Source organism: Geosmithia morbida (assembly GCF_012550715.1).
Source record: "Geosmithia morbida isolate 1262 chromosome Unknown scaffold_16, whole genome shotgun sequence".
Taxonomy (NCBI): Eukaryota; Fungi; Ascomycota; class Sordariomycetes; order Hypocreales; family Bionectriaceae; genus Geosmithia; species Geosmithia morbida.
The window spans coordinates 519,859-543,946 of NW_023336203.1; the positions used below are offsets into that span (position 1 = coordinate 519,859).

At 49.1% G+C, this 24,088-nt stretch overlaps 8 protein-coding genes across 8 annotated transcripts; 4 read left to right on the plus strand and 4 right to left on the minus strand.

Moving 5' to 3' along the window:
• Window positions 1–407: 407 nt before the first annotated feature.
• Window positions 408–2,243, minus strand: GMORB2_3193 (Major Facilitator Superfamily; the record flags this gene model as incomplete). The annotated part of the gene is made up of 1 exon (XM_035465169.1): window positions 408–2,243. One exon carries the CDS (start codon window positions 2,241–2,243, stop codon window positions 408–410), a length of 1,836 nt encoding a protein of 611 aa, XP_035319044.1.
• An 835-nt stretch (window positions 2,244–3,078) lies between these two features.
• On the minus strand, window positions 3,079–4,236 carry GMORB2_3194 (Protein of unknown function (DUF1769); the record flags this gene model as incomplete). Its single annotated transcript, XM_035465170.1, has 2 exons — window positions 3,079–3,313; window positions 3,461–4,236. The coding sequence occupies 2 exons, from the start codon at window positions 4,234–4,236 to the stop codon at window positions 3,079–3,081; spliced, it is 1,011 nt and encodes a 336-aa protein (XP_035319045.1).
• A 1,585-nt stretch (window positions 4,237–5,821) lies between these two features.
• On the plus strand, window positions 5,822–6,682 carry GMORB2_3195 (Iron-containing alcohol dehydrogenase; the record flags this gene model as incomplete). Its single annotated transcript, XM_035465171.1, has 1 exon — window positions 5,822–6,682. The coding sequence occupies one exon, from the start codon at window positions 5,822–5,824 to the stop codon at window positions 6,680–6,682; it is 861 nt and encodes a 286-aa protein (XP_035319046.1).
• Window positions 6,683–7,417: 735 nt separating this feature from the next.
• GMORB2_3196 (WD domain, G-beta repeat) lies at window positions 7,418–8,846 on the minus strand (the record flags this gene model as incomplete). Its single annotated transcript, XM_035465172.1, has 2 exons — window positions 7,418–8,505; window positions 8,579–8,846. 2 exons carry the CDS (start codon window positions 8,844–8,846, stop codon window positions 7,418–7,420), a joined length of 1,356 nt encoding a protein of 451 aa, XP_035319047.1.
• Window positions 8,847–10,296: 1,450 nt separating this feature from the next.
• GMORB2_3197 (glycerophosphoryl diester phosphodiesterase) lies at window positions 10,297–11,580 on the plus strand (the record flags this gene model as incomplete). Its single annotated transcript, XM_035465173.1, has 1 exon — window positions 10,297–11,580. The coding sequence occupies one exon, from the start codon at window positions 10,297–10,299 to the stop codon at window positions 11,578–11,580; it is 1,284 nt and encodes a 427-aa protein (XP_035319048.1).
• A 216-nt stretch (window positions 11,581–11,796) lies between these two features.
• Window positions 11,797–13,518, minus strand: GMORB2_3198 (putative oxidoreductase; the record flags this gene model as incomplete). The annotated part of the gene is made up of 1 exon (XM_035465174.1): window positions 11,797–13,518. The coding sequence occupies one exon, from the start codon at window positions 13,516–13,518 to the stop codon at window positions 11,797–11,799; it is 1,722 nt and encodes a 573-aa protein (XP_035319049.1).
• An 830-nt stretch (window positions 13,519–14,348) lies between these two features.
• Window positions 14,349–14,876, plus strand: GMORB2_3199 (uncharacterized protein; the record flags this gene model as incomplete). The annotated part of the gene is made up of 2 exons (XM_035465175.1): window positions 14,349–14,607; window positions 14,677–14,876. The coding sequence occupies 2 exons, from the start codon at window positions 14,349–14,351 to the stop codon at window positions 14,874–14,876; spliced, it is 459 nt and encodes a 152-aa protein (XP_035319050.1).
• A 6,731-nt stretch (window positions 14,877–21,607) lies between these two features.
• Window positions 21,608–23,632, plus strand: GMORB2_3200 (Fungal specific transcription factor domain; the record flags this gene model as incomplete). The annotated part of the gene is made up of 2 exons (XM_035465176.1): window positions 21,608–22,542; window positions 22,594–23,632. 2 exons carry the CDS (start codon window positions 21,608–21,610, stop codon window positions 23,630–23,632), a joined length of 1,974 nt encoding a protein of 657 aa, XP_035319051.1.
• Between the last annotated feature and the right edge of the window lie 456 nt (window positions 23,633–24,088).

Consider the following 24,088-nt stretch of genomic DNA (forward strand, 5'->3'; position numbering starts at 1 on the left):
GGGGGGGGGGGGGGATGTAAAGAACCGACTTGGAAAGGATGGTTTGACTGACAGTGCGTGCGTGCGTGCGTGTGTGTCATGAACAGATACCCATCTCCGCCACTCTACAACCCTAAAGGAGTAAAAAGACCATGCGATGAAGACATACCAGATCCAAGCATGGAGCAAGGCCGCATCTGAATTTCTTTCAATGGATGCACCATTTATGCAGGGTACTATACCGAGAGGATAGATCAAAAGATAGAGAGAATACTTGTGGAACATAAGTTTCAATTATTAATTTTTGGTAGTGGATTATAGTGCATGGTGTCTTATGATGCTATGAGCAGGCCTTGATATGCCATATAAAACGCGTACGCATTTTTTATTTTATTTTTGCAACATCTATCGCAGTCAGTGTTTGCAAGCTAATATTGAAGAGGGAAGAACAAACGTACCATGGCCATCTTACTCCTAGAGCGTATCTTGCTCCCCCAAGCAACAAGCACATACGGCGTAACAGTCAGAGCCAAAGCCAGGCCGCCCAACATTCCACCCGCGCCCCGCACACCCATACTATCAAACATGTAACGCGTGACGACGGGAAAGCTGCCGCCGAGCATATTTCGACAAAAGGAGTTGGCGGCCAGTGCACTTGATGCGTACACGTGGTACATGTCTGCCAGATAGTTAAACGAAGCGAGGTATACGGCGTAGATGCCCCACGTTGCGAAGCCTATGCCTATGGCCAGAGCTGTACCTTCATCTTCTGGATCAGATGTGAACGGGACAAGGAAGGCGCCCAGAAGCCCAGCGGGGAGGAACAGTCCTGATATGCACGTGAAGTATAGACGAGCCTCGGGGGCATCGGCCGGGAGGTGGCGGCGCACAAACTTCCAAAAGGGTGATTCGTCCGAGTCATCGTCTTCTTCGCTGACCCGTCGCCATTTGCTGTGACTCAGCAAGTCTTCCTGCCAGATGCTCACCACGGTGGCTACGGCGGCACCGGCAATCATGGCCACGTACGAGCGCATGCAGGCGTTGAAGTCGGCGGCATGAAGGTACGGGATGACGGCAAAGGCCAGGTACAGGATTCCCCAGGCGAATGCTGCCCAGAGAGAGAAGAAGAAGACGACGGGCTCGGTGACGAGCATGTAGAATGGACGCACGGACGACGCAGCAATCATAGCACCCAAGGACGCGCGCTCCTCGTCAGCCTGCACCTTCCATCTTATACGTCGGAGAACAGTCCGATCAGTCGATATCCGCGAAGACGATGAGAGTGAGCAGTCGTCGGCGGCGTCGTTTGGGTCGTTACTTCTCTCTCTCAGGAGAGCACCATACACGCCACTCTTCTCGAGCTCCACGTACCACTTGTTGAGGACGTAAGCCTTACGACGTAGCAGGACAGAGGCACGCGTTTCGCTTAGGAAGAGCACCAAAGCCGCCAGGAGTACAACGTTGCCGATGACCTGATGCCAAAAGCACCACCTCCAAGCCTGCGTCGGGTCCTCGACCTGGTCCACAATGGCTGCGGCTACGAGCGGCCCTGCACCGGTGCCCATGAGCACACTGCCACTAAATAGGGCCATGGGCGTATTGCGCTCCTCCTTGTGCCAAAGGTCGGCCATGATACCGCCCACGACGGAGCTAAAAACACTGACACCTGCGCCCACCATGAAACGCGAGATGAGCATGCCGACAATGTTGTTCATGACGGCGCAGGCCACGAGGAATATTACGGAGATGATCTCGGCCATGACGAGAACTGGGTACCGCCCCCAGATCTCCGACACGGGCGCCAAGACCATGGGGGCTAGACCGAACCCCATGCAGAACGTTGTAATACCCACCAAGCTGACCGTATGTGTCGTGTGGAGGTCCTCCGCCATGATGGCTGAGGGAGGGGAGTATGACCCGGCGCAGTAAGCAGTGAGGAATGTAGAGATGCAACCCAACGCCAGTACGATACCCTTGCGCGACGGGTGCCATGTCAAAGGCGAGTTGTATGCGGCGAGTTTTGGAGGCTCAGGAGACGGAGGTTCGGTAGTCGGGGGATGCGAATAATGCGGTGACGGTAGCTCCGTGTCGAAGGTGAGGTAGACATATGTGATTCTCGTGTTCTCGTCTATGGTTTGCTGTTGTTGCCGTCCATCGTCACCAGGGTGGCGTTTCTCGTTCATACAGAAGTCGGGTCCCTCGTTGTTCTCGACTTCTGATATAGCACCGCCAATTGCCGGGCCTTGATCCCGGTCAACCGTCATTGATGATGTAAGTCGTCGATGCCCGTATAGAATGGTTGCCGCAGGTGTCGATGAGCTGAGCTGGAATCGCGGTCTCAGGAGTGAGATGTCCGCGTGTCCGGAAGACAAAGACTTCCTATGTGCAGAAGCAATGAAGCTGTGAGGAAAAAAGAAAAAAGAGGAGAGGGTATAATCCCCTCCCTCTTAATATGCGACTATCAAATCCGCTTGTCCCACAGGGTCGGGAATAAACAGGCACCGAGCCAATGCATTTGTCCCTCTAAGCTCCAACTGCCGGGTATAACTGTGGTGGTCGTCTTAGGTGGATTCCCAGCCTTTATTACGGCGTACGAGTATGTTGAAAATGCCTGTTTGGGGATGAATATCCGCCTCGAGAATGGGGGCTGGGCTGCCTCTTCTATTCCCGGGGCTAGTCTGTCCAAAGGCACCATACAAGACAAGAGATACGGAACCTCGGCCCACATAGGTGACCAATTCCAATGCCACATTGCTTTATTACGGCTCAAAGGAAACCAACATTTACCGTCACTGAAAAGTTCCTTGAGCTGAGATGCTCGACGTAATAGTGCGTATTTGTTCGCCTGGACGGGGCGGTAATAAGACGGATATAGTTTACGTTATCTACCCGCCGAAACATGACTTCACCGACAGATACAACGTTGCCTATTTGTTCCATTCGCCGACTTTGACCGGGATCTTTTCCCAGTCGTACGGAGTATTACACCAGGTAAAGGAATAACAAATTGTTGAGCACTAAGTATTCACCTTTTTGCTGAAGAGGACTTTTTTTTTTTTACGTTTGATTTCATGGTTCTCGATGGTCTATTGCTGTTACCTAGTCTACATCATCAGCGCTCGTCTCTGCGGGCGCAGCCGTTTCCTGTTCGGACCCCGCATCTGTGACTGTCTTTGCATGATCGTCTTGTGTATCCTCATCCGAGTCAATTGTTTCTTCGATGGTGCCATCCTCGGCAACGTCCTCGGAAAGATGCAGTGAAAAGCATATGGCCAGATAGACGTCCCCGGTGGCCCGATTGCGCAATACATATCTGAGAGTGTACGGAATGCGTCTATTACAAGGTAGGAATATGTCAGCAAGTCATTTTTTTTTTCTATTTTTGCATCGTAGCCTGTATATTCAATGGAGCGGAGTAGACGAAATCTACTTAGAATGGAGGGATAGCAGAAAGTGGAGGAAGGGGGATGAACATGCTTACCGTACACCCCGGCTTTTCAAATAACTCAGAAGGGGTAAACTGAATCCCGGGAGTCGTAGGGAAAAGGTGGAGAAGTCCAAATATGGGTTGAAAAAGTCGATGGTGTACGTGTCACCATACTTGAACACCCATTGTTTCTTGACGTCGTCGTTCAATGCCCACTTCATGCGAGCCTGGCTATCTTCGGGCATACCGATGGCCTTACGAGGCTCGGTATCGCCACCTTCTTCGGCCAAGAGGCCGCCCTTGCTCTCGTCGAAATCTCCCAGACCGACATTCAGGACATTGACGGAACTGAGGACCGGGCCGTATAGGTGAGGATTATCGGCGTAGGCGTCGCCCTCGAGTCCCGGGTCGATCCACCAGCGAACAATGCGCATGGCGGCATTAAACCCGGGTGGGAGCCAATCACGCACAGGCCGGTCAAAGTCGTTGCCAAACTGCAAATCAAAGCCCGAGATTCCAGCTTCTGCATGCAGGGCCGGATCCTGTTCCCCTTTTGTGGCCTTGGCAGGCGACTGCGGCGCTTTGGGCGTGAAGCGAAAACAGAGGCTGTACTGGTCATTGTTGTCGGCGTGAGGCCCGCTTTCGAAATAAGGCGATGTAGAAGGTGACCCTTTTGGAAGTCCGTTGTAATCCTTGATACGCACATTGAGGTCGATATCGGCAAGGTCACTCGATATGCGAATGGGCTTAGGGTCGTTGACGGCTACCTGGACATGGTCCTTGACATCGTAGCCCGGGCCAGCAGTAACAAGCAATGTGTAGTGTTCCATGCTGGAGAGATTATATGGTGAGGAATCCAGTAGGAAAAGGGGAATAAAGTAGCCGGTATAAGAAGGTAAACGCCAGTCCAAGCTCTATGGAGGTGGCAAAGGTGAAGGTTTACAAGTATTCAACATTACAAATGTAGTGCCGTCGTGGAAGCGAGGCATGATTGGCCTATCCTCCACCAGCATCAAGTCGAAACGGCGGCATTTACGCCCAACAGTCAGTCGATAAAACTGAAGATGTGTTCTATTAACAATGATCCCGTAGATAATAACTATAATACTGAAATTAGAATACTTTTAATTATCACCCTATTTTTTCAATAGAGAAAGGTGCGCTTGATGGCTCCCGTCAGTTCTACAATGGATTGGTCGCTTGACGTCATGGACAAGTACCCTACAGTGTGCTCATTCCTTTTGTTCATGTTTCTCCCTCCGGTGCAATCAATATGCTTTCATGGGATATTTACTAATGCGGATGGCATCATTTGATATTGTTACTATTATCACTTTATTATCATCGTTACAATCGTCACCGCCATGGTCTATCTATCACCCTGTCCTGCTATTTATTCACGGTGAAGGAATCCCGTGTTCTGGCCAATCGACCGACCGAACTTGGCCTCAGAGGTAATAAGAAGAAAAGAGGAAGAGAGAAATAGACCGACGTAGATGAGACAGACTGCCAAACAGCGACCTCAAATCCGGAGCAATAACAGCGGCGCTAGAAAACAAGCTGCAATTCAAAAGAAAGCATCGGTGTGATGAGGTAAACGACACGAGACATTCTAGTGCCGTGGTTCTGCATCCAGTATCCTTTTTTTGGCTTGTCCTAACCTCTTAGGGGACCTGCCAGTCCCGGAGCAGCGTTCGACAGCCTACAGCACACCATGCAGGGTCGCGGGATTGTAAATAATTGCCGTGTCAAGTTACTATGTCACCAAGAATCAGCTCGTTTGTATATCCTTTTAAGAAACCCAAAAAAAAGACGAGAAGGAAAATGAGAACCGGCATGATGGCGAGACGAACCTCGGCCATGTACACACACAGCGCCAACTCTATTTGGCCATGGAGATTCAAAATTCCATGGGCAAAATAATGGCAATCTATCAACACAGACCCATCCGGTCCACGTCACCATACGGCAAGCCGACAAGCCTGCATTCATTCTCGTATGCGTACGAGAATCTCTCTAGGAATGCGCCTGATACCTTTGACTCTTGATGGACGTTGCCCAAATTTCCATGTTCCACGCCGACAAGTTTAAGCCAAAACCCGCCCTCCTCTCTCCGGAGCCGCCCCTCCTTCTCGCCACCTGGTGGGGGAAGGTTGCGAGGGAGCCCTGTGCCATTGGTTATGGCCCATTATAGTACCAAGGCACTGACGTCCTCCCCGCCAGTTCTTTAGGGTTCCTAACTAGTAACAGTATCCGACTTTCAGATTTCTCGGTGTCCCAGCACTGGACTTGGTAAGAACACCATGCCATAGGGGTCAATCAAATCATGAATGAACATACATAGTCCTTCCAACTTTAACAGCACTTCCAACGCCCAGTATTGACCGGATGACGACTGAACCAACGAAGAAAAAGATGCCCACGGCTCCCGTCGAACCCGTCGTTGCGACGCCTAGCGGCTCTGACGGCCCCCCGTCATCTTCCGTGGCACCTTCAACCCTCGTGATCCCATCGTCGACAAGACACAAGAGCAGTAAGCGGTTCACACCAGCATCCCGCACCGGTGCCTCGCATGGTTCAGCAACGTCGCTGCGCCACAACTCGTCCTTGTCGCTGCTGTCGTCATCGCCATCGCCGCGGATCGTTTTTGGCTCTGGCACCCTTGCCCGTCTGCCCACCGAGCTAGGTCGTCTCCGCCTCTCGTCGCCGCTTATTGTTTCGAGTCCGTCGCGCACAAGTGTTGCCCACAGGGTCCTGACCCTGGCACCTAACTTCGACATCTCCATACTCGACTCAGCTGTCGGCAACATGTCCCAGCGCGCTGTCCAAGAGGCCATGGCTCGCAACTCCAAGCGCGACTGCGTCATCAGTATTGGCGGCACTTCTGCTGTCAAACTTGCCGGCGCTATCGCCTCTGGATATAATATTCCTCACGTCTGCATCCCCACAAGCTACAGTGGCTCCGAAGCGCCTCTCGTGAGCAGCGTACCTCACCGGCGAGGGTCTAAGAACCTTCGTCGGAAGGGGAGCCCGGTCACGAGTAGCGGGGCTAGTAGCAGTGGCAGTAGCAAGCGGAGTGGCAAGCGGAGCACTGCCAATGCCGGCGCCGACTGTAACCAAATGCCGGCCGTTGTCATATACGACGAGGAGCTTACCAGTACGGGCACTCCCATGGTACTCTCCGCCCCCACCGGATACAAGTCTGAAGATATGAGTGGTCGTGACTTGAAAGACGGTGATTCCCAGTGGAGCTTTATTCAGCTGCCGGGTGTCTAACAGTGTCTTTCTCTTTTTTCTCTCTTTCTTCTCTTACAACGTTTGCGCAAGTCGTCTTCACACCAGAGCATCCGATTACTTCCGGGGTTCCCTTCCAACACGGAGTTGTGAGTCACCGAATACTGAATCTTCGAGTATCCTCTCCCATATACGACCATGCAACTGCTCTAATACAGCGTCACACAACCAATACCGCCATCTTACCATTATCTACCTCGTCGCCCTTTTCCCCTTGCCCCTATCGTAAAAGAAAACAAATCGTCTGATAACGACTTCATCTGGTTTCCCCTCTTACCATCTCCCTTGCCCTCTTGTTCCTTTTCGCATTTTATACTTTGCCCGGAGTTAGTGGCTTGTTGTACATGGATAATACCCCATAGAGAATGAAAGATGCGTTCTCTTGTTTCCTAGACGTTGTGAGTATGCTTCGTACATCATAAATTGTCCAAGTGTATGTAGCTAATGTTATTTTGCAGTCACCTTTATGCTATATTCCAGTATGATAAGTATCATGTCTTATATTATGGGTATCTTTTACTCCTGTCATTTGTCGTCCCTTTGTTAAAGATTATACTACCAAAACGGTGACACCCCCCACGCCTAGGGGCACCAAATGATCGTTACGAGACCACCTGCTATTCTTTGTAACCGTCCTATCGAATGATGATATATGACAACTCCAACGAGTAACGCCCTGCTCTGGCTGAAAACAAATTGAAACCACAATTAGAGAAATTAATCCAGCCCTTCGAATCCCATGATGCCGTGAGCACCCATAGGGCCAAGCCTGACCTTTTGAGCCTCCTTGCGCCTCTTAGCACGCCTCTTCATATCTTCCACGGCGTCATTGCTATCGTCACTGTCGCCGCCGCCGCCGCTGTTGTCATCGCTGCCGGCAGCTGGACGCTTCTCGCCAGCACTCTTTCCGACAGCAACCTCCTCGCTATCCTGGTCATCGTCATCGTCGCTAGTCAGGATGCCGTCATCGTCCGAGTCGCCATAGCCTCTGCCACCCTCTCCTTGTAGTTCCGACAGCTCTTCCCAGACCTTGACGGTGCTTCCACCGGCACTAATGAGGCGGTTTGCGGAATCGAAGCCAAGAGAGATGACACCTTCGAGATCGTCGTGACGGAGGGATGCATTGCCCATGACTTCGCGGCGGATGAGGTCGACGATGCGCAGGCTGCCGTCGCCGAGACCGCAGACAATCTTCTTGCCTAGGCCCATCTCTTGGGGAATGAGGGCGACGGCGTCGATGCTCTCGCCTCCCGTGGGACCGCGGGCCGAGTCGACAATGATTCGCTCCTGCTGGTCATCCCAGGCACCCTTGTCCCACATCGTAAGGACTCCGGTGCCGGAGCCGAGGGCGACCATGCCATTCTTGCGGTTGCTCTTAGGACCCAGGCCCGGGACAAAGCACGAGCTCAGCAGCTCATCCTCCTGATCCTCGCTGCGAACAAGGACACCTCGACGCACGTCAGTGACGGCGAGCGTGGTGCCGCCTGTGCTGACCCACTGCTTGGGGAAACCACTAGTACTCTCGGCCGTGGGGGGTAGCGGGGTAATGGACGAGACGTAGTCGTTATGGGGGAAGTGTGTCTGGGCCGGACGCGCTCCGGGCTGGCCACCGTTTTTGCGGAGGTCGACAATATGCAAGGCTCCTGAGTCGGTGGCCAGCAGGAGGTTCTGGGGGTTCAGGACGTGCAGGAGCGTCGGAGCGTCGGTAACGGAGGTGCTGGTAGGAATGACTATCTTGGAAATGACAGCACCCGTGTTGGCGTCAAAGTGCTTCACGATGGCGTCGGTTCCAGCAGAGTACATATCTGTTCTTGTGCAGGTTTTATTAGCTTTTTCATTGCGCCAATGAATGGGGGGGCCCGTGATGGGATAACGTACGAGCTCCATCGTGGGAGTACGCTACGCAGCGACAGCTTCCCTTGTGACGACGGGTGCGCCAGACCGTGTCAATCGTGTCCCTGCCATTGCCGCTGACAAGGCTCGTGTCACCATCTGCATCGGTGTCACCGTCTGTGACGGGAAGAGGAAGACGGTATGTCTCGACCTGACCCGTTGACAATCCGACCGTCAGAACAGGCTCTGTCGGGTGCAGGGCGGTGGTGAAGACGTCGGACTGCAGCGGCAGGGTGCAGAGATTCTCGAACATGACGATTGAAAATTTGGGGGTTGTATTCGTAGAGAAATAGAGGCATAAAGAAAAAGAAAGAATAAGAGGGTTGGGGGTGCCTCTTTATGTCTGCAAATATGGAAAGAAAAATGCGCCGTTGTCTCTCACTGAATCTTTTTCTCTTTGTCGGCCTCTTTCCTTTTTTTTTTCCGTCGCGAGGTAGGAGCTCCCCCAGACTAACAGTCATTATCCGTTAGTGAAATTTTATGGATTTTATGGACATTACATAAACATGCACAAACACACATAGTAGACTTATACATTTTATGTAAACTAGGACAATTACAGTACAGATTACGAAGTACAAGTACAAGAGCACTCCGTATTACTCGTAGAGTGTGTGTGGTCCATGGATAATAACCCCACGAGTTGCGTTGGTGTGTTGCTGCCGCTACTAATAATTATTATACTTTTCTCCGATTAGTACTGAGTACGGAAGGCTCCGAATTCAGCATGTGTGAAATCAGCGCCAAAAAAAAAAAATCCGACGAATGAGGTGAGTTAATTGATGCACGCTGTCGAGGGTTTTCGTCCCTGGGGGACAATCCTCCCAGGAAAGTGAGTAATAATTCCAGAATGTATTCGTCATTTTCGAACAACTGTGCGGAGAGTGTCAGTAACGCGTCAAGCAGACCATGACGAGGATTTAGAAGATTCTACTATCCCTGTGCTGTGATAGTGTCCGTATAAGCAAAGACTGTGCCTGGATCTTTCTTCCCTGCTGTGCCTGCCTGCTGCTTCTAGGCCAGCGACTCTATCGCTCCTTCCTCTATTTCTAGACTCTAATACCATACAAGCTCTCCGGATCAGGAAAGAGCTTATCTCAAGGAAGGAAGAAGCCATTGTCGTCATGCCTTCCTACATGTACTTTATGGACTTGAAAGCCTCTCACCAGTATCTCTTGCCAGATTCTCTCCATATAACAACGTGAATTCTCCAATCAAACATCTCACACTCCATGATCCATGATCCTTTATTCGTAATTACGGAACCCTGTCTCTATCTTTGGCGCCTTGACCGGGTGGCCCCCTGTCTTTGATGTCTTTGATGCCTTTTACATGTACAGAGTACTCGTACATTCTTTGCCTTTGCACTTCATGCTCTCTGCCCCTCCGCTCCGCTTCCGCCGAGAGACTTGGAACTTGCTCCATTATCTCGCGGTCCGTCCACAAGCCGCCTACCATCCCACGTTATCTCTGAGTGCCCGATGGCCCGTGGGTCTTGCCCCCCCCCCCCCCCCCCCCCCCCCCCCCCCCCCCCCCCTTCCAATCCTTTTTGAGCAGGGTTCAAGCCAAACGACCATATCTGGATCCTATAAGATGAGCGATCAACGCTGTGTTAGACCCTGAGATTATCCCCTACACCTCTCTTTCTCCCTACTGACTTCGTCTTGGTTCTTCTTCCCTCCCTGCTCCCCGTCAAACTCAATATGCGCCCCAACTCCATCATAGCGCCCTTCACTGGCCTCTTGGTCGCCGGAGCATCGGCCACTACCCAAACGGTCACTCCTCTCAAGCCCGTCTGGCCCTCAAAGTCTCACAAAGAGTGGCGTATCGATCTCGGTCCCCGCCCCGGCTTTCTGGTCGATGACATGGACGAGGGTCCCCTCAAGAATAAGCTAGGTCAATGTCTCAATGACCCGACACCCCTCCGCTCGTCGCCCTGGGTCGTTGCTCACCGTGGCGGAGGCACATTGTTCATGCCCGAGCACTCGATGCAGTCTCTCATGACGGGTGTGCGCACGGGAGCCGGTGTCCTCGAGTGCGACGTTTCCTTCACCCAGGACCGTGAGCTTGTCTGCCGTCACAGCCAGTGCGATCTGCACTTCACCACGGACATCCTCCAGAGGCCCGAGCTAGCCGCCAAGTGCTCCGAGCCCTTCACTCCAGCCAGAGACGGCAAGGATGCTTCAGCTAAGTGCTGCACCAGCGACATCACTGTCGCCGAGTTCAAGACGCTCTGCGCCAACATGGAGGGCGAGAACACCAACGCCACTACCATTGAAGAGTACCACCCTAGCACTCCCAACTGGCGCACCGACCTGTACGCCACATGCGGCGAGACCATTACTCTCGAGGAGCACATTGAGACTGTCAAATCTCTAGGTCTACTGCACACCCCCGAGCTCAAGACTCCTGAGATCCCCATGCCCTTCCAGGGTAACTACACCCAGAAGATATACGCCCAACAGCTTATCGACACGTATCGAAAGCACGAGGTTCCCGCCGACCAGGTCTACCCGCAGAGTTTCCTGTACGATGACATCCTGTACTGGATGGCCAACGAACCCGAGTATGCCCGCCAGGCCCTTTTCCTTGACTCGTACGGAGATACGGCAGAAACCTTCCCTGCCGCCGTCAGCAACCTGACCAACTACGCCGCCGATGGTCTCAACTACATTGCCCCTCCCATCGTCTACCTCGTCACCGCCAAGGACGGCAAGATGGTCCCCAGCGAATATGCTATCGAGGCCAAGAAGCTGGGTCTCAAGATCCTACCCTGGACGATGGAGCGTTCTGGGCCTCTCGCTTTTGTCAAGGATAACGGTGACTATTATTACCAGTACTTTGCTGATGCTGTCCACAAGGATGGGGATATGTACACCTTGATTGATCTCATGTACAGGAAGATTGGAATTGTCGGTCTGTTCAGTGACTGGACTGCTACTCTCTCTTTTTATGCTAACTGCATGGGCATCTTTGACAAGCCTTGACTACGGCTTGGAAGTCTATATTCTGAAGTGTAAATACAATAGATTCCTGGAACATCATACTCGCGCGCCCCGATGAGTGAACATGTGAACAAACAAGGTCAATTTGTACATATAGCTAAGAGTAAGGTGGCTGGGTCTTGATGGATTATAGCAGTGATATGTATTTGGGCATAAACAAAGCCAAAGCAAGTACCAGAAACAGAACAACAACAAGTCTCAAACATGAGCATCTTTACCGAGAATCTCCTCAGCAATGGCCCTCCCCGCCTCCCTTGCAGAAAAAATACACCCTCCCAAAAAGGTGCCCTCGAGTGAATTATACCCATGCACGCCACCGCCGCCAAAACCAGCAGCCTCTCCTGCCGCATATAAACCTGGGAAGGCCGAGCCATCAGGGCGACGAACATTGCTTCCCAGGTCCGTCTCCAGACCTCCCAGGCTTTTGCGGGTAAGGATGTTCATGCGCACCGCTATCAGAGGACCGTGAGCTTTATCCAGCAGGCGATGAGGCGGGGCGACACGGCTTCGCTTATCGGGCCAGTATGTGCGTGCATTGTGGATAAGCATGGCCTGCGCATCCTTGGCGTAGGGATTGTCGAACTGGCTGTCGCGTATGTCCACCACACGTCGCACATCTGCGGCGTTGAGGGTGGGGCCTCCCCGGTCCTTTGCCAGCTCGTTCATGCCGGCCACCAGGTCCTCGAGGTTGTCGCGCACCACAAAGTCCTTGCCATGTTCCTGGAAGTTTTGCACGTTGGCTGTCCCGCGCTTGCTGAAGATGCGGTTGTAAAGAACCTGCCAAATGCTCTTGCCTGTAATATCTGGGTTCTGCTCTGATCCCGAAAGCGCAAACTCGCGTGCGATAATGGTCTGGTCTAGGATAAACCACGTGTAGTCGTACCCCGTCGAGCAAATATGCCGGAGCGTCGACAGAGTATCCGCCCCAGGGAATAGGTGAGGTGGCAGACGCTTTCCCGAAGCGTCCAGCCACAGCGATGAAGGGGCCGGCAATACCCGGATCCCGTGCTCCGGCCAGATTGAGTCCCAGTTGTGCAGACCCTCAGTATAGTGCCACATGCGGTCGCGGTTGATGACACGTGCTCCTGCCTTCTCGGTGATGGATATCATGCGACCATCTACATGCGCTGGTACGCCGACGACAAAGTGCTCGGGAACTTTGGGACCCAATCGTTCCAGGGGCCACGCTGCCCTCACTGCGTCTGGGTTGCCGCCGATGCCTCCCGTCGACACGACGACGGCCGATCCACGAATCTCAAAGTCGCCCACGGACACACGAGACGATTTGACACCCCTATCCTTGCCGTCGTCCTCGAGAACTCGTCCGCGCACGCCAACTGCCCTACCAGAGTCATCCACAATGAGCTCGTCCACCACATGACGGAAGCGGAATTTCACAAGTCCCTGGCGTTCAGCTTCCCGAACGGGCTCGGCAAACACACGTACTACCTCTGGTCCCGTCCCCCATGTCAGGTGAAATCGGGGCACCGAGTTGCCGTGGCCGTCGGCCCGTCCGTCACCCCTCTCAGCCCATCCAACATTGAACAAGAATCCCATCCCCCGTGCCTTGACGTAGCTCTCCATATCATCGGTGGCAAAGTCGACAAATGCCTTGGCCCATTTCCGCGGCCAGTAGTCCTCGTCGCCCTCCTTGTCGCCTCCCCGGTCAAATTGCGCAGACCCCATCCAGTCCTGCATGGCCAGTTCGCGTGAGTCTCGCACGCCCAGGCGTCGCTGCTCTGTAGAGTTGACGCAAAAGATGCCGCCCAAAGACCAAAATGCCTGCCCTCCCAGATTGGCCTCACCTTCTTGATCAATGATAACGGTTGGTACCTTGCGCTGGGATGACAACTCAAAGGCTGCCACCAGCCCAGCTAGGCCGGCGCCCACGATGATGACGGGCTTTGCGTCCGAGGTCATTGTCGGCGGTATGCTGAGAGGGAGGCAAAATGCTTGATTTCTTTGCTGATCCTGGTAGGGTAGTGATAAACTATCCCTCTTGTATATCAATTGCCCTGGTACTGGTTAGTAAAAGGCTGGGAAGTTCAAGCTTGTGTATCTAGGCACAGCCCCCGAGTGACTAAGTCGTACGACGTACAAGGAGCTTGAGAGGCGGGGTGAGAAGCAGCTAAGAACTACCTACACTGTGCCGAGGTCAATTCTTCCATACAGCCGGTCTCAGATCAGCGTCCCTTCTTTTCAGATGACAAAGCGAATTACTCTGTTAAGAACAAGCGTCTTGTCGAATCCATTGAAGGTAGACAGCTCAACTACAAGTAGGTCCTTAATTACTGTCGCTATTGTGGGGCAACCCATTGCTCGCGTACGTACTCCGTACGTACTCTAGTACCAACTAGTAACAACTAGTAACAACGTTCTGTCAATAGTATTAATACACACTACTGCTCTACCTCCGTTGTTCAACCATCGTTGCCCAAAGATACACGGGAAAGCATGACCAAAAGAAAAGCCTCGCTGAGGTATGATATAACACCGCTTGTATGATGGCAATACTCTTCTTGATCGGCAGTCCGTGGACACTGGAGCCGGATAGTGCGGGGTACGTACGATAGGCCGATTGGTTGGAACCTACAAACGATCGGCATCCAGCTTGACCGCGTCTTTGTCGGCAGACAATTGAGGTCCAGGGCTTTTCAGACACATCCTGCAGTCGCACCGGCCAAACCATTGAAAAGGACAAGGGCGTGCATGCGTCAGTCAGCCACGTCGCCAATCACTGTCCCTTCACAATGAGGCCGTTTTACGTTGCTCTCATCTTGGCCGCTGTCGCATCGCCAGCTCACGCCCAATTCAACACAATCGTCAGACTGCTCAACACCTTTGGCCTGTCCAAGCCCCTTGAATGTGTCCTCCCGTGCGTCTTGGCCTCGACCAACGATGTGCCGTGCCACGAAAGCGGTGCCGCCGCCATAATATGCCACAACATTGATGCCATTGAGGAAAAGACGAAGCCTTGCACTGCTGAATGCAACGCTGAGGTAGCTTCCAGTCAGTTGCCCCGTGTTTCTCTAAATATGCAAAATATTGTGCCGGTGACTGACATGGCGGTATGAACAGAGTTTGTCGTCGACGTAGTGCGCTACGTCTGTGGCCACGACGGTCGCGAGGCGCCGTCTAGCGAGGAATCGTCGTCTAGTACCGCAGGAGAATCCTCCGGGAAGGCTGAAGACAAGAAGCCAGCGGATACTGAGGCAGAAAAGGCGGGTGAGGAGAATGAAGGGTCAAACACAAATGACGATGCGAAGGAAGAGTTGTGAACCCGTCATGAAAAGACACGAGAACCACCATGTGGCATCATCTCGGTTTCACCTGTCTCGCGTTCGATGTATATAAATGCATATACATGTACATATGTAGTGTATATTCTTTTGGTCAGACAAACAATGTACTAAGAAATTTTCTCCCCCAAGACAGGTTTTTGTCTTTTTTTTTTCTCGTTTTCTAGGGGCGGGAGAGATTAGAGTACGAGGGAATTCAACTCAGGGACGCTCCTTCCTTCGTTTGCCATGAAGAAAGTTCTTTCCTTTACTATTCCCTATCATCCCGCGCCTTCCTCTATGAATCGAACATATTTCTGGGGTGATGTTGGGGTTGGTTTGTTTAACGCATTGCCATTTTCTTTTCTTCTGGACAAACATTGGCATTGACAACGACGCAGAAATATCACAGCCTACTATTAGTGTATTATCCCCAGTCTTGTGAGAGCCTTATTAGTGTTGTTCTTATAATACGACGGTTCTCATCAGGAAGCCAACATACCACCTCGGTTTGCTCTTTCATTCGGAGTCCCGGCCATAGCTCATACGACATAAACACCCACACGAAGCCCACGATCAAAGCCAAACACATGACACAATGTCAATCAATGAACTCTCATCCGAAGATATTTCCCTAATGCATCAGTACGGCCTCCTCCAAAATGTCACGTCCGGTATCTTCTTTCAGGAAACCGAGAATCCATCTCAACTAGAGACTTCCAGCCAGACGAAGCCGCAACATGCTAGCCCAAACCCTCATAGCCCTGGGCTGGAGACCAATATAGGAGGACCCTCGCAAGGTCCTACACCATTCGACCGTAGACGAACAAGGCTCCGACACGAACAGGCCCCAACAAGACTTTACACAGTTCTTTCATGACTCTAATTTCGACCAGATGAATGAACAAGACCCTGCACAGTGGTTTCTTGAATCCGATTTTAGCCAGATGAATCAGCAACACTTAGTGCAGTTCAATCTTGAACTTGGCTCCGACCAGCTAAATCAACAGAACATTTCACAGTTGTCTAATGAGTCTGATATCATCCAGACGGATCAACAACATACTAGGCTATCAGCTCCCTATGCTACGGGGGCCGAGGCCAGTACAAGCGAACCTGGTCAGGGCGCTGCGCAATCCAACATTACATTCAAACAGGGCATCAACACAGGGGAGACTCTACAGAGCCAGATCGATCCGGGAGCCGCGCCGGACACCGGAGCTGAACTTGGGCCGCCAAGACTACCCTTTCAATACGAGCAACAGCAATGGACAGTGTCAAGGATATAGTCATGGCCTAGACGACACTTTGATTCTACGAAATACACTTGCCTTGATTGGGCTACCCTGTACACCAGACCATCAGTCAGGTATTCCTTCGCGAGTATGCAGATTTCGGCTCAAATTTTCGATATCTTGCAAACCGAAGAAATTTTGAGTACAGGTATCTCACTTATTGTGGACAACTGCAATGATCCGGGTTTCGCAGTGACGATGCATCGCCTATATAAGTTGAATGACTCTCGCACCATACCAAAGACAGTGGTATTGTCGAAATCTGCCGCCAATACCAGCTGATGTCAAAACATGTTATGCAGTCTCGGTGCGACACTTGCCCCGGATGGGAAGAACCTTACATTAACCTACACCGTTGATTCACCGAGAAAGAAATATGACAATATACTCCGAAGTCAACCAGCCTAGATGGTTAAACTTCGCGACTTCGGGCTGTCAGACATAAGCCTTACGAGGAAGACGTGGGGTTTGTTGGCTTTAGGGAGCAGGGCAGTATTTGCTTACGTTCCACCGCTGGCTATTACCCTAGGAAGGCCAATAGGAAGATAGGATCATATTACAGCCCGTTATGCGACCTTCACGTGCACCCTACAATTTCCTTACTCATCACCACCTTCACTTACACACAACACAACTAACGAAGCGATCACCTAGATTACCTAGCGATCGCAGTGATTAATAACTAAGCGATTACTTTAATTACCTAGCGATCGTAGTAATCACTACTTACGATTATTACGTTCTCTTAATAATCGCCTAGTATATAGTTGACCTTATTTCTATAGCTTAGACACTCCTTATCTAGCTATTAATAATATAGTTAACGCTTCTTCTAAAACTCTAGTTCCTTTTAGTAGTAGTACCTATAACTATAACTACCTTATTACTTAATATAATATCCTAACTATCTCGCTAATATAAAACGATATTATCTCTATCTACCCTATAGCTTAGAGTTAACCTTAACGTTATATATTAATAGCTCTTATTTAAACCGTTACTATACTAGACGCTAAGTAATATAAGATACTATAGCTCTTAAAGGAAAGAACGTTTCTATTACCTTAATATCTTCTTCTTTAAAGGGAAAGTAGCCCGCTCTTTAGGCGAGCCTAGTGCTTACTCTAGCTAAATCCCCTATATAGAAGATAGATATTAATAACGATAATTCTAATAATAAAGAAATTAATAAGCTAGCTTAGGATTAGTAAGCCTATAATAAAATCGCCTTCTTTAAAGATTAGCTTAACTATTACGGCCCGTTATGCGACCTTCACGTGCACCCCACATTTTTTCCTTACTCATTATCTCTACGACCACTTATATATAAACACCACGATCGCTCATTTCTAGATAACGATTATTGCGATCGTTCCTAGGATCGTAGCGACCGTAGAGATAATCATTGTAATCGCCTTAAGGATCTTAGCGATTACCTAGTATATAGTCAACCTTATTTCTATAGCCTAGTTACTATTTACCTAGCTATTAATAATGTAGTCAACGCTTCTTTTAGAACCCTAGTTCCTTCTATAATTAGCACCTATAACTATAACTGCCTTATTGCTTAGTACGACATCCTAACTGTCTCGTTATATAAAACGACAACTTATCTCTATCTACCCTATAGCTTAGAGTTGAACCCAACCGTCACACATTGATAGCTCTTGTTCAGACCGTTACCGTGTCAAACGCTAAGCAATACAAGACACTATGGCTCCTGAAGGATCAGCAAGCCCGTGACAAGATCGCCTTCCTTAAAGATCAGCTCAACCGACTAAGCATCGACATAATCAAGATAAACGAACTTAAGGAAAAGGAATCTAAACAATAGGAAAACCATATTAAGGAAATGTAATCTCTTATTAATTCTAGTGTCTCTAGAAAGGATATTAGAGAGATCATTAAGCTAACTATACCTAAGATATTTAGAGGAGAATCTAAGAAGCTTTAGCTATTCTTTACTTAGCTATAAGCCTACTTTATATACTTCCTACGATAGTTTATTATCGAAGAAAATAAGGTTATATTCGCTACTAGAAGACTAGAAGGTACCGCTCTCGAATAGTTTAAACTAACACTCTAAGACTTCGTTAATAATCTAGGCAACGTATCCGCTAAGACTAATAGTATTATAAACTATGACGGTTGGTACGACTCTATGCTATAGGGTAGTCAGAGAAGTGTCGGTTTTATATTGGCGAGGCCGTTAGGGCGTCTAACTGAGCAATAAGGCAGTTATAGTCGTAGGTGCTAATTATAGAAGGAACTAGGGTTCTAGAAGAAGCGTTAACTATTATATTAATAGCTAGGTAAAGAGTGACTATACTATAGAAATGAGGTTAACTATATACTAGGCGATTATAGAATTGTAGTGTTAATCGGTTAGCGATTAATGCGATTTACTAGTAATTGTAGTAATCGCCTCTTCGATGTGATTTATAGCGATTATCGTTGAATCGGTATAATCGCATATAAGTGAGGGTGTTGATAAATAAGAAAATGTGGGGTACACGTGAAGGTCGCATAACGGGCCGTAATATAGCGAGGGCTCGCTTTCCCTCTAGCTTTTATAGGTACTATCTACTTCTATCTTTATCGTTTATATAGATCCTATAGCTATCGTCGTAGTATACTATCTATAAGAGGAGTTCGTGTTTCTTAATAATAGCTTTATAGCTACTTTATGCTTAGTTAGTAAGGGTATTAAGATATTTTCCTTCTTATATAGGTTTCTAATCTTTCTTCTTTTATTAGCATTCCTAGGCATAATGACCCTTCTTACTATAGTTATAATAGGTTTCTTTTAATTTATTATAGATCGTATCTAGTTCTATTAGTCTAGTATACTAGCTAAATATAGTGCTTTACTATTATTATAGTTTTCTTTAGTTTACTTAATAATATTAAAAACTATTACTATTTCGATTATAAGAGCGAGAGAAGTTATAGTTTCCTTTATTCTTCTCGCGTAGTTAGTTATACTAGCGATTATCGATCTTAGTTACTATTATAATATATATAGCTAGGTTATAGGGTCGATCTATTTTATAGATCTTATCCTTTACTTCTTCCTTTATACTATTATAAAGGGCTAATATAAGGTAATTAGGTTCTTAAGGTAGCTTAGAGGTGATTTATAAGAACCTAATAGCGTATTTAGATATAGATCCTATTTATTAGAGTCTTTTAAGTTAATATTTAGCTTCTCTTTCTTTATCGGTAGCGCTAAAGACTTAAAATATAGAGTTTTTAAAGTAATTATAGTCGTTTATAATACTATTAGTTTTAGTAGATATATTGCCTAAATTATTAATAAAGTCTTAAAGTATTAGTTTAAACTATTTAAGAGCGGTTCCTTCTAGTCTTCTAGTAGCGAATATAACCTTACTTTCTTTAGTAATAAACTATTATAAGAAGTATATAAAGTAGGCTTATAGCTAAGTAAAGAATAGCTAAAGCTTCTTAGATTCTCCTCTAAATATCTTAGGTATAGTTAGCTTAATGATCTCTCCGATATCCTTTCTAGAGACACTAGAATTAATAAGAGATTATATTTCCTTAATATAGTTTTCCTATTATTTAGATTCCTTTTCCTTAAGTTCGTTTATCTTAATTATATCGAGGCTTAGTCGGTTAAGCTAATCTTTAAGGAAGGCGATTTTATTATAGGCTTACTAAACTTAAGTTTGTTTATTAGTTTCCTTATTATTAGAATTATCGCTATCGATATCTATCTTTTATATAGGGGGTTTAGCTTAAGTAGGCGCCGGGCTCGCCTATAGAGCGGGCTACTTTCCCTTTAACGAAGAGGATATTAGGGTAATAGGAACGTTCTTTCCTTTAAAAGCTATAGTATCTTATATTACTTAGCGTTTAATATAGTAATAGTCTAAATAAGAGCTATTAATATATAACGTTAGGGTTAACTCTAAGCTATAGGGTAGATAGAGATAATATCGTTTTATATTAGCGAGATAGTTAAGATATCGTACTAAGCAATAGGCAGTTATAGTCGTAAGTTCTACTACTAAAAGGAACTAGAGTTTTAGAAGAAGCGTTAACTATATTACTAATAGCTAGGTAAAGAGTGACTAGGCTATAGAAATAAGGTTAGCTATATACTAGGTAATTATTAAGAGAATATAATAATTATAGGTAGTAATTATTATAATCGCTAGGTAATTATAGTGATCGCTTAGTTACGTGTAAGTAAATGTATTAATAAGTAAGGAAATTATAGGGTGCACGCGAAGGTCGCATAACGGGCTGTAATAGATTCGATAGGTTTATAGTCGAAACCCGCCTACCTAAGCTATAAGATGATTTACTATAACATCTATTATGAGTCATGAGTTTAAGGCTCTTAGTAATATTCCTAGTATATAGTAAATCAAATTAGACCTACCTACTATCGATATTGTGATATTCTCGTTTTTTTCTCCTTCTGATGATAACTGTAGATATATCCTAAAAGGGGGGGTGTTCTAAAAGTGGGTGTGCTGACTTGCCTTTATTTCAGCGACCAATAGAGCAATTGCCTCTTGTCTCATGCTTACCCACGATGGGGAGGATTGCACCTTCTGGAAACGATGGATCTCTAGTACAGCAAGGATTTAGTGGCCTTTTGCGCTGTATTTAGCACACAACAGTGCTCATAATATAGCACTTACAGTTGTAATAAGGAACAGCGGCTCCTCCTTGATAGCGGTAAGAAAATAATAATAAGTATTACGTGCTTCTAGTCGAATTGCGTGCTTAAGAGCAGACTGAGATGCTTGCACACACACACAAGCACCCCTCTTCTTTCCGCGCCTCATTGTGCCTACAGACGAAAAGCCTTCCCCTTCTGCGCTTCCCCAGTCTTATGGTGGATGAACAATGTCTCCTTTAGATCACAGAACTAGCGCAGCATGAGACGTGGACAAGATTGAGCGTGACTGAGACAAAGACCTTGGAAGGCTATGGAGGGTATGACCCTGACCTTTTCGGCGGCACCTAAGTCTCCTAAGAAGACATGTGTGCAGTGCAGGCAACGCAAGGTAATAATACGTAGAATTGGCATATTATACGACACATGCACTCTCTTCCTCTCTTCCCCTCTCCTTCGCTTGACCTTCAACTACTCCCTTCGCCCACCCTAAATACAACAGACTGTTTATGCTGATGCAAGATTAAAAGGTCCGGTGCATTAATAGCCAGCCTGGTGTGCCGCCCTGTGACAACTGTCGCCGTCTCAAGTTTAACTGCCACTTCCGGTCCAGACGGGCGGGGAGAGCGTCACATGGCGATGAGCCCATGGCTAAGCCCGAGCTGAGGAGGGTGAGCAGAGCGTGTGTTCGATGCAGGGAGCACAAGATTCGATGCACGGGTGAGTTTCCGTGCGCGACTTGCCTCAGGAAGTCCGCTTTGTGTGAATACATGGCCGTGGACCAGATGGTCAAACAGGCTGCTGGGCCGTCATCGGATGGTGGAACAGCAGCATCAGCATCAGGTCCCGCTTCGGCATCGGTATCACAGGAGGGTGGGTCGCTTCAGAACAACGCTCATAGAGCTGTGAGCCTGGGGCACAGTGGCGGTATCCAAACGTCGACCAACATACTGGCTCTCCTCGATGCCTTCTTCAAGCACGTGTACCCTCTTCCATCATATGGGTTCCTGCACCCTAGAACAACCATGACCAAGTTTGCCGACGGCACGATTGAAAAGAGTCTGGTGAATGCGATTGCCGCCGTGGCCAGCGTGCGGGCGCCAGGCGTGCAGAGGTGTCCCAGTCTCGAGTCGGCGTGGGTGCAGGAGGCCGAGACGCTCGTGTGGCAGCACCTCGAGTCGCCCACCGTCTCACGGCTACAGGCCATGCTTCTCGTCATCTTGTACCGCGCCGAGACGGGCCAACTGCGGCGGGCGTTTATGCTGGCGTCGCTGGCAGGGAGGACCGCCATGGTGATGCTACTCAACCACGAGAGACCGGGCACCTCGTCGGTGTCGCTCGAAGTACGGAGGAGGCTGCTGTGGTCGCTTAAGCTGGTGGAGCGGTACTTCTCCGTGGGATTGCCCGAGTTTGAGCTGTGCCCTGTCGAGAACATCTACATCCAACTTCCCTGCTCTGAGAAGCAGTTTGGAGACCGCGGTATTGACAGCGACGACGACAGAGGCGCCTACCAGATCGGCATAAAGCTGGAAATGTTTCGGCGAGATGTTATGAAGCTCAACCGATCTCTCGCGCTGTGCGACCAGCCGTTCCCGCAACTCACAAAGCTCATGAGCGACTTCCAGCAACATCTGGACCGCATCGGCAGTCAGATGCCCGATGGACCGGAACCGACTGAAACGCAGCTCGTCGACTCGCTCAAGAGCCGCTGGCTGCCGCGGTATCTTATTATGCGACTGTCGTTTCACCAGATACACATTGACTTATATAGGCTGCTGCTGCGCAACTTTAGGACCGCGGCGCCGCGTTTCGTCGTCGAGGCCCTGGATTCAGAGTACCTGACCGAGGCTGAGCTACTATGCACGCATCATGCCAAGATGGTGGTGCACGTCATCGACGTCTTGGACAGGACGCTTGGTCGTGGCGTCAAAAACAACAATGAGCCACGACTCCTCGAGTTTGATACGGCCATCTGTGCATACACTGCATCGCGCATTCTGCTCTTCACAGCTCGCTTCGGGACCACTGCCGAGACGCCTACCGAGGACTTTGCTCTCAGGCGTGCTGAGATGTGCCTATCAGTCATTCACCGGTTCTTTGCGCGATCGATGCTGGTGCGCCCCATTGTCGACGAGCTGCGACGGCTCATTCAGGTGTTTGTCATGGATGACGCTCGCGCTCCGCCTAGTCGCTTCTCGTCGCCTATGCCTCCGCCATCGAGTAACAGTCCGGTTGCGCAGCTGTCGTCGGCGGCAAGGATACGTCAGCGTCTGGCTGTGCACAGCCTGTTACGACAGGCGAAATTTGTCGACGAGGATGAAGACGATGATGTGGGAAATACCAATGTGCCGTACCCTCCGATACAGCAACAACAGCCATCGCCTGCTAATACTGGATCTGCGTCGACGATGTCCGTATTGCCGTCTACGGAATTTCCTCCTCAGACCAGTGGGTCATCCTCGTCAGGGTTCAACGCTATCAACACGGGACAAGGATGGAATGTCGTTAATCCCTATGTCAGTGGTATTGGCAGTAGTATCAGTCCACCCATGACGGACAAGGAGATGGCAGATGATGAGCATGAAGACGATAATGAGGCCACCTTGGCGCAGCAACAGCAGCAGCAACAGCAGGGCAATGACCCTTGGAAGAGATGGTTTTTTGATGGAGGCAGTGATTCATTACCTCAGCAGGACGGGGTCCTCATGGAGGCTGTACCGCCGCCGCAAGGAGCGGGGCTTTCCCAAAAGTCTTTCACGTTTCCATGGCTACAAAGGGAAGAGTCTGATTTGATACCGCATTATGAGTGACATAAGAAAAAGAGTGAGACACGGGGAAGGGGATCTTACTTGTGAGATAGCGGATGATTAGCAACTTGATATGGACATTTCAATCGATCTAAGTGGCAGGTTGTCGTTTGATGTAACTGGTACTACCAATAATACCTGCATATTATGGTGCATAGTATTTGTATGTTGTTTACTATAGCAAAACGAGCTATGTACTGCGGTTCTTTTTGAGTATTCTAGGTAGGCATATTGCCCAGACAGAGAATATCGAGGCTGGTAGTAGCGTTATGTAGCACTCAAAGCAGGTGGTAACTTCAGTGGTTTATTATTGTATTCAAGTACCACGGTCGAGATGACGAATGGCTGTGGCGCAGCTGCACGACGAAGGATTACATACGGAGTCAGGCCTCTAACGCCCTAAATCTGAAAGTGGCGTGAGCGCATCCCCCACCTCAGCCACGATGACATCACCATCCC